Raw genomic sequence first — 8,307 nt, 5'->3', positions numbered from 1 at the left:
ATTATAAATGTATATTCCACAAAATAAAATAAAATAAAAAACTCTACGAAATATTTTTTTTGGTTAAAATTTAACCAAATATTTCACCTGATTTCTTAGCTGTTCCGACCAAGGACAAAATATGGAGTTTCCTAAAAAAATAAATAAAAAGAAAAAGAAAGAAAGAACAAAATATGGCGAGCTTTGCTAGCTCTTTCAATTTTACTGTACTGTGTTTATGTAGTTGTTAAAAAAATTTGTAGAGATGACAAAGCAAGTAACTGCGTGTATTGCTGTTCATGTTGTTGTTGTTACTATATGTTGTATGGGAAGGTTTGGTTGTGGTCCAAACCATTCCAAAGTGTACGTACGTATTGAGATGCAGGAATGGTCACTGGCTTTGCATGCCTTATTCGTCACTCGATCGGCCCCTCCTTAATTTGGACCCACTATAGCCCCATGGTTCACCAGGCACATCAACCCCACCACTATCCCCATCTTCCGTAACCCACTCTCTCTTCTTCCTCACCTCTTCATGTGCTACGTGACAGACTTCTTCTATTATAATCCCTCCAAAAATTCCCACACCTTACTTCTCACCCCTCTCTCTCTCTCTCTCTCCCCCAAAAGGAAAATTCGTTTCTTTCTTCTCTTCACTACCTCTGTTTCTCTCCCATGGTTGATCCACTCTTCCCATCATGCCTTCTCAGCCCGACTTCCACTTCTCTCTCCAAAGGTATGTCCCCAAGCTTTCTGCATCTCCAAATACAACGCCAGCAAACGAATTCTAATTTCATTTTATGTGAGATACGAAAATATCCTTCCTTTTTTTCTTTTTTCTTTTAATGTGTATATTACAGGTGGATTGGACTGCTTTGCGGCAAGAATGGGCAGAATGATAACAGTGATAGCAGTGGCGGTGACAGCACTGTTAGAAACATCGACGACAATAACAACATCTCCAGCTCCGTAGAATGTTATGCCTGCACCCAAGTAGGTGTTCCTGTCTTTCACTCAACAAGCTGTGACCACGCCCACCAACCCCAATGGGTCGCTTCAGCCGGTTCTTCTCTTATCCCCATTCAAAACCAGCCAGGAGCGAAGAAACCGCCCACAATTATCTCGCGTTTCCCAGCGGGACCATTCGGAGCCGTCCTGGACCCAAGAAGTAAGCGCGTACAGAAATGGAACCGGGCCTTCCTTCTTGCACGTGGCATGGCTTTAGCCATCGATCCGTTATTCTTCTACTCGTTATCAATCGGCAGGGGAGGAGCTCCTTGCCTTTACATGGACGGTGGATTAGCCGCAATCGTGACGGTCCTTCGCACGTGTGTGGACGCCATACATTTGTGCCACTTATGGTTGCAATTCAGATTAGCGTATGTGTCCAGGGAGTCGTTAGTTGTCGGATGTGGGAAACTCGTGTGGGACGCACGTGCCATAGCGTCACACTATGTTCGGTCTTTGAAAGGCTTCTGGTTTGATGCCTTTGTTATACTGCCAGTTCCTCAGGTTGGTTAGCTAATTCTTCTTTTCTTTAAAAGAAAAATAATTTAGTTCAGTTATTAAAGAATTATTTATTTTTATTTGAAGTTCGATCTTCGTCCAATATATTCTTGCCACGCAGAGTAATTCGTGTTCTCGAGGTAAGGGAAGGGCGTACAATGATAAGATAGAGAATTCGGTTACGGCGATAAAAGAATTTCTGTCAGGGATCAATGCTGCACATGCATGACGCTATGATATGTTTGTTTGTTTCTTGCTAGCATTAGTTACTAGCAGAAACAGTGAAAGTAAACTTGCTTAACTTTGTGGTTTAAAATTGTTGACCTGACAGGATTGTTTTAACCTTGTTTTTCGAAGCAGAGTAATTTCAATCCAATTATTGACTGCTATATTTAAAATAATAAAAAACAAAAACAATTTAAGTTACCGGGTATTCAGACAGTACTAGTCTCATAACAAGACCTTTTTCTTTGATAATTCTGGTTTTGCAGGCTGTGTTCTGGTTGATTCTTCCCAAATTGATCAGAGAAGAGCAGATTAAACTGATAATGACGATACTTCTACTGATCTTCTTGTTCCAGTTCCTCCCTAAAGTATACCACTGCATATACTTGATGAGAAAAATGCAGAAGGTTACAGGTTATATCTTTGGGACGATTTGGTGGGGTTTTGGCCTTAATCTCATTGCTTACTTCATTGCTTCTCATGTACGTCATTGATCTTCCTGTAGTGAAAAAAATAAATTAAAATGTTTCTTTTGGTTGGTTCAAATTTTTTCAAAAGATGATGTCAGGATGAATTTTCCTGATTTATTGCGCTCGACTATTGTGCTACCAGCCTGACGACAGAAACATTTTCACGTCTACAGGTTGCTGGAGGATGTTGGTATGTTCTTGCTATACAACGCGCTGCGTCGTGCCTCAGGCAGCAGTGTCAGAGAAGACCGAACTGTGACCTGTTTCTATCTTGTTCCGAGGAGGTGTGTTATCAGTTACTAGTACCTACAGGCACAATCGGGAACTCCTGCGGTGGAAACTCAACTGCAGCTGTCAGGAAGCCCATGTGCTTAGATATTGCAGGACCATTCAAATATGGCATTTATAAGACTGCTCTTCCTGTTATCGCTAGCAATTCGTTGGCTGTCAAGATCCTTTATCCCATCTTCTGGGGTTTAATGACCCTCAGGTAATTGATTCAATCGGACAGTTAGCGTTACTTGAATCTCATTCGTTGTATGTGGGTCAGAAAAAAGTACAGTTACAGGGTCCTCTGCTGCAATTAATCTGTTTGCTTGTATATGTAACTGCAGCACCTTTGGCAATGATCTTGAGCCGACGAGTAATTGGCTAGAAGTGATATTCAGTATATGTATAGTGCTTAGTGGTTTAATGCTCTTCACATTGTTGATTGGTAATATCCAGGTGAGTTAACTGATTGAGACCTTTCTTATTTCAGAAATTGTGGATCTTTGTTATATAGTTTATGAAATTGGGTTAAAATGATGAGAAAATGAATGGCAATGAAGGTGTTCCTACACGCGGTCATGGCAAAGAAGCGGAAAATGCAGCTAAGATGTCGAGACATGGAATGGTGGATGAGGAGGAGACAGTTACCTTCTCGTTTGAGGCAAAGAGTTCGCCATTTCGAACGCCAGAAATGGACTGCCATGGGAGGGGAAGATGAAATGGAGTTAATCAAGGACTTACCTGAAGGACTCCGGAGAGATATCAAGCGCTACCTATGCCTAGACCTTATCAAGGAGGTAAGGGATATGACCATTCATCAGTGAATTCTGGATTCCTGAAATATAATCTTTTGGCCATCTGTGTTGATCAGAACCTGTATTTCTTTCTTTCTTAGGTACCTCTGTTTCATAACTTGGATGATCTTATCCTTGACAACATCTGTGACCGAGTTAAGCCTCTTGTCTTCTCTAAAGATGAAAAGGTGAAGAATTAATTCCGTACATAAATCGTTTCTCTAATTGTTAACATACTAGAATAAATATGTCTGTTAAATGTTCTTTTATGTTCCTGTGGAATAGATAATAAGAGAAGGAGACCCTGTGCAAAGGATAGTATTCATTGTTCGTGGGCGAATAAAACGAAGCCAAAGCCTTAGCAAAGGCATGGTAGCAACAAGTGTGCTAGAACCAGGAGGCTATTTAGGCGATGAGCTGCTATCCTGGTGTCTTCGACGCCCATTCATAGACCGGCGTCCTGCCTCATCTGCTACATTTGTATGTTTAGAATCTACAGAAGCCTTCGGTCTTGATGCCAACCATCTTCGTTACATAACTGATCACTTCCGATACAAATTTGCCAATGAAAGGCTTAAGCGAACTGCAAGATATTACTCATCAAACTGGAGAACATGGGCAGCAGTAAACATACAATTCGCTTGGCGTCGATACAGGATGAGGACTAGAGGTCCTGTGATTCCTGTAACAACAGAAAATGGAGGCACAGATCGCCGTCTGCTGCAATATGCTGCTATGTTCATGTCAATCAGGCCACATGACCACCTTGAATAAATACAAGTTTAGCAATTCTCCAGTCCTCTCCATTGTTTCAATAAAATCTAGTTTCTTTCTTTAGGCTAAAAAAGTTCTCCATGGTAAGCCACGGAATTGAATCTTTTTTTCTTCTTTTCTTGTACAATGTGAACATTTGAGAAAGAAAAAAAGAAATCTTCAGAAGGTAATAAAAATTTACTCTGTTCATTCACTTTCGTTCCTGCTAACATAAAATCAGTTAAAACTCCTGCCCTCCAATTATAACTACATTTTCTTGGTGAAGTAGAGAGAGAGAGAGAGAGAGAATGCCTCGTTTGCCTAAAAATTTGAGGCCAAGAAATTTGAGGATACAAAAGCTACCACCAATTTTAGCATACAATATCCAAAATCTATACCATCTCTCGTTTGTTTCACTTTGCACCAAAACGCACATGGAGCTTATCGTCACCTCCTGGCCCCCCTGAGCACACCTTCCCCTACATTCTCATTTTTGCAATATTTGGTTATTTCTTGGGACTTCCCATATCCAAAAATGAAAACTTGATCTTCTCTGGACCTGTCCTAAAAAGTACATTTCATTTCGGATTAGATTCAAATTAGTAGCTTCATGTTCAACTCAGGTATATGAACGTGTTAAAAAATAGATGGATGCTATATGTATTAACATTGGTTTGAGCTTACCATGAACTTGTTCCCATCATTTTGAAGCAGGGATCGAGATTGAGGGATACTATTTTATATATCAAATGGGTTTGCAGTTTGCAAAGCAGGGGCTAGGAAAGGCAGGGACATCAAATTTACAACATGCTCAGTATTCGATAATTAATTACCTTACGAAGAGTATTTATCTTCGTAACTTGGTATCCAAGCATCGAAGGCGAATGCTTGTTGCAGGATATGATCTTGACATGACATATATTACGGATAAATTATTGGCTATGTCATTCCCTGCAGAAAGAATGCGAGCTATGTATCGTAATCCTCTTTGGCAGGTGAAATCTGTGCTGGACATGAGACATGGGGGGCATTACAAGGTGCTTGTTTCAAACCCCATCCCATATCAATTATACTCACTGTCAAATATAATCTACTTGTTGCATGACCTTCGAGACAGAAATGACATTTGAGAATTGCTCAGTGTTAATTCTTGAAACTTACAAGTGAAGAAAGAACCGGTTGCTTAACCACAGTGCAAAAGTTTTAATGGCTGTGTGAGTTTGATTTTGCAGGTTTATAATTTATGCATTGAGGAAACCTATGATCCAGCACATTTTCATGGTCGTGTAGAGGCATGTCCTTTTGATGACAATCATGTTCCACCTCTGGAATTGGTCAAGCAATTTTGTGAAAGTGTTCATTCATGGCTATCTCAGGACCCCAAAAATATTGCAGTTGTGCATTGCATGGTATTAGCCCTTAGCTTGCTTCAATGTTTTTGCGAAAGTTGTGTAGTGTCTGAAAATGCAGTAAGCCTCGTGCACTAAGGCACCCAAAATGTTTGCCCTTTTGCACTTGTCCCAATATTTATATATATACATTAATGTGGTTATGATATGATGTTCCTGCCTTAAAGTTGAGTGTTTTCACTTGAATTTTCAGGCAGGCAAAGGTCGAACAGGATTAATGGTCTGTGCCTACCTTGTTTACAGCGGGATGACAGCAGAGGAGGCTCTTCAGTTGTATGCAAATAAAAGGACTACCAACAATGAAGGAGTAAGTTGCATTTAGGTATATTGACAACATATTGCATTGTGGATTAGGAATGTTTTGAACCTCTAATACATTCCGCCATTTTATTTACATTTTCATTGGCAATTTAATGATCATTTGCCAGATTAACAGCAATAGCTAAAAAAAGTAAACTACAAACATTTTATTAGCTATCAGCTATTGGCTATCAGCTGCGTCTATAACAGATTTTTGAATAACATAACATTCCTTATGCGCTGCAGGTCTCAATACCAAGCCAACGTCGTTATGTAGCCTATTGGGCAAGTGTACTTTCTTTTCCCAAGGAAATTGGAAGTGGACCTCCTGTAGTAAGCCTACCTCAATCTTGTAGCAGAGAATTGAGGAGAATCCGTCTTTATGACATGGTTAACACTGAATCAATCTTCTTTGTAGTCTCAGAATTGCAAGAGGTAAGGTTCATTCAGTTTGGTATCTTCTTCTTCTTCTTCTTCTCAAGTATAAGCAAACTCAATCCTTCTTTTGACAGGTTAATAGCCAGCTATATCGTCCGCCAGGAGAAGTTGCAAAGGGTTGCTGCAGACCAATTAGAGAAGGAGACCAGAAAAATAAAAGTCCTCGTTATTATATTTCTTTCATTGGAGATGCTGATGAAGAAGGGAAGAAATCAGAAACAGAAGAACCTCGTGTTGTTGTTCAAATGGACACAGAACGTTCCATAATCGATCAGAAAAATTGTCTTGATTACTCTTTCAATAAACCTGTAGAAGTGAGTAACCCAATTACTAACATGTTCATGACAAATATACATTTGGGCTTCATTTTTACTCAGATTCAGATGTAAGCTTGTGTTATATTTGAGTAAACAGGTTAAAGGAGATGTGCGTGTGATATTCTACCAGAAAATGATAGGAGGCCGCCTCTTCTATGTCTGCTTTAATACAGCTTTTATCAAGAATAGCTTGTTACAGGTAAAAATTCTGTTGTTCTTTACTTTATGTAAAAATCACAACAACAAAAAAAAGTAAGCAACTATTTATCTGATGAAGATCTAGTGCAGAGCAGAATGTTTGCTTAAGCAGTTAATTTAGTCTGTGTAATGTTGCAGTTCTCAGTGAGGGATTTGGACAAAATTGGGAAGAAGGGTCAATCAATATGTGGTTCAACCTTCTGTTTGGAGTTGCTTTTCGGACCAGCTAATTCAAAGTCTTCATATGATAATTATGATGATGGTGGCCTGAGTGACGATAGCTTCTGAAAACCAGATATATTTAAATACTGTACCAATTAAAAGAGTTACATACAAATATGGTTTTATATATACATGTATATACATACACATGCCTCCTCTCAAAAACTGTATTATCTGTTGTCTGACCACTGTAGTTCATTTTTATAAATAGTGGGGCTCTAGGAATGGGAGGAAATTTTGTATGTTTTAGGTTATGATTATTATGAGGCCATTTTGCAGAAGACTTATGCTTCAAAAGTTTTGTTTCTGTACATGCTAATGTCTAAATTACATTTCTCTTATCTTTGTGCTCTTGTACAGATGACATTTGTTCAAATCACCAAAGCATGGTTTTCCTTTTAGGCTTAGTGGTTAACAAAAAAAAAAAATTCAAATTTTTGACCATTTTGATCAATTCTTTTTTATATACTTTTTGTAGAAGTGGTCTAAATAGTAGAAATGCCTTCTTTTAAATTTAGTGAAAAGTCTAATACCATCTTTGTCACTGCTCAAACTTAGGGTCGGATTTAACCCCAGGATGTGGAAAATGCAAATCACTATCGATATCTGTAGGAAGGTTAAATATAGGGTGAATTCTAGGGGGTAAATTATAATATGGATCTCGATTCGTGAAGCTATGTGGTCTATATGTAGATATATATGTGCTTTAAACGCTAACGTGCATAAAATGTTATTGTCTATTTAAAAAAAAATTATGTTTATTAAATTTGCACTAAAAGTTCATTAATTTATGTTCAATAAATTTGTAAGGACGATTTATATTATATCTATATTATATATATCTATTTGAACGAATCAAATGAATGTAAATATCTATTAATACACTAATAAATATTATTGTCTATAAATAATAAATGTTTATATCAACCACAAAAAATATTTCAATATGCATCACAAAAATAATAAAAATCTTCATAAACAATCAATATTTTATTTTAAAATATTGATAAACATTATATATACAAACAATAAATATCGAAGTGCCAAATAATAAATGTTAATATTAACACTAATGAATAATATATGAAATAAAATGAACATAAACATTAACCGTAACGAATATTAAGTTCACCAGATAATGAATATTTAAATATAAAAAAAATTCATTGATCGGTCCAAATTATGTATAGATATTTAAGGATATTTTAAAGTTTTAATGATATATTTCTATATATAAAATGGTAAAAATATGTGTTTTTACCTCACTTAAGCTTAATTGTCTATTTTCAGAAATATTAGCAAAAAAAGGAAAATATGGAATTAAAAAAAAGCTTAATGGAACATGTTCGTGTCAAGGCCTAAGATTAAGATGCATGGACTGCTAATTACAAGGCCCAAGGGACATTTTAGTCATTTTGTATAATTA

At 37.3% G+C, this 8,307-nt stretch overlaps 2 protein-coding genes across 2 annotated transcripts; both read left to right on the top strand.

Annotated features, from left to right (window-relative positions):
* Nucleotides 1-502: 502 nt before the first annotated feature.
* On the top strand, nucleotides 503-4,211 carry LOC8281281 (cyclic nucleotide-gated ion channel 2). Its single transcript, XM_002532848.3, has 8 exons — nucleotides 503-715; nucleotides 840-1,491; nucleotides 1,977-2,192; nucleotides 2,354-2,670; nucleotides 2,795-2,906; nucleotides 3,011-3,247; nucleotides 3,346-3,432; nucleotides 3,530-4,211. The coding sequence occupies exons 1-8, from the start codon at nucleotides 678-680 to the stop codon at nucleotides 4,016-4,018; spliced, it is 2,148 nt and encodes a 715-aa protein (XP_002532894.1). The 5' UTR covers nucleotides 503-677; the 3' UTR covers nucleotides 4,019-4,211.
* Nucleotides 4,212-4,350: 139 nt separating this feature from the next.
* On the top strand, nucleotides 4,351-7,192 carry LOC8281266 (phosphatidylinositol 3,4,5-trisphosphate 3-phosphatase and protein-tyrosine-phosphatase PTEN1). Its single transcript, XM_015727653.3, has 8 exons — nucleotides 4,351-4,620; nucleotides 4,712-5,034; nucleotides 5,230-5,406; nucleotides 5,600-5,713; nucleotides 5,953-6,141; nucleotides 6,219-6,458; nucleotides 6,559-6,660; nucleotides 6,798-7,192. The coding sequence occupies exons 1-8, from the start codon at nucleotides 4,608-4,610 to the stop codon at nucleotides 6,945-6,947; spliced, it is 1,308 nt and encodes a 435-aa protein (XP_015583139.2). The 5' UTR covers nucleotides 4,351-4,607; the 3' UTR covers nucleotides 6,948-7,192.
* The last annotated feature ends 1,115 nt before the right edge of the window (nucleotides 7,193-8,307 follow it).

The sequence above is a fragment of the Ricinus communis genome, chromosome 5 (genome assembly GCF_019578655.1).
Source record: "Ricinus communis isolate WT05 ecotype wild-type chromosome 5, ASM1957865v1, whole genome shotgun sequence".
Lineage (NCBI taxonomy): Eukaryota > Viridiplantae > Streptophyta > Magnoliopsida > Malpighiales > Euphorbiaceae > Ricinus > Ricinus communis.
The sequence above is the reverse complement of the archived record's forward strand: the minus strand, read 5'-3'. Positions and strand labels throughout refer to the sequence as shown.

What these genes read in the sequence shown, in the direction of transcription:
- LOC8281266 (XM_015727653.3), top strand. An exon ending in TAGTCTCAGAATTGCAAGAG is followed by an intron (nt 6,142 to 6,218) that starts GTAAGGTTCATT and finishes TTCTTTTGACAG; the next exon opens with GTTAATAGCCAGCTATATCG. An exon ending in CTTTCAATAAACCTGTAGAA is followed by an intron (nt 6,459 to 6,558) that starts GTGAGTAACCCA and finishes TTGAGTAAACAG; the next exon opens with GTTAAAGGAGATGTGCGTGT.
- LOC8281281 (XM_002532848.3), top strand. Translation starts at nt 678, where the DNA reads ATGCCTTCTCAGCCCGACTTCCACTTCTCTCTCCAAAG. An exon ending in TTATACTGCCAGTTCCTCAG is followed by an intron (nt 1,492 to 1,976) that starts GTTGGTTAGCTA and finishes CTGGTTTTGCAG; the next exon opens with GCTGTGTTCTGGTTGATTCT. An exon ending in TCTTCTCTAAAGATGAAAAG is followed by an intron (nt 3,433 to 3,529) that starts GTGAAGAATTAA and finishes CCTGTGGAATAG; the next exon opens with ATAATAAGAGAAGGAGACCC.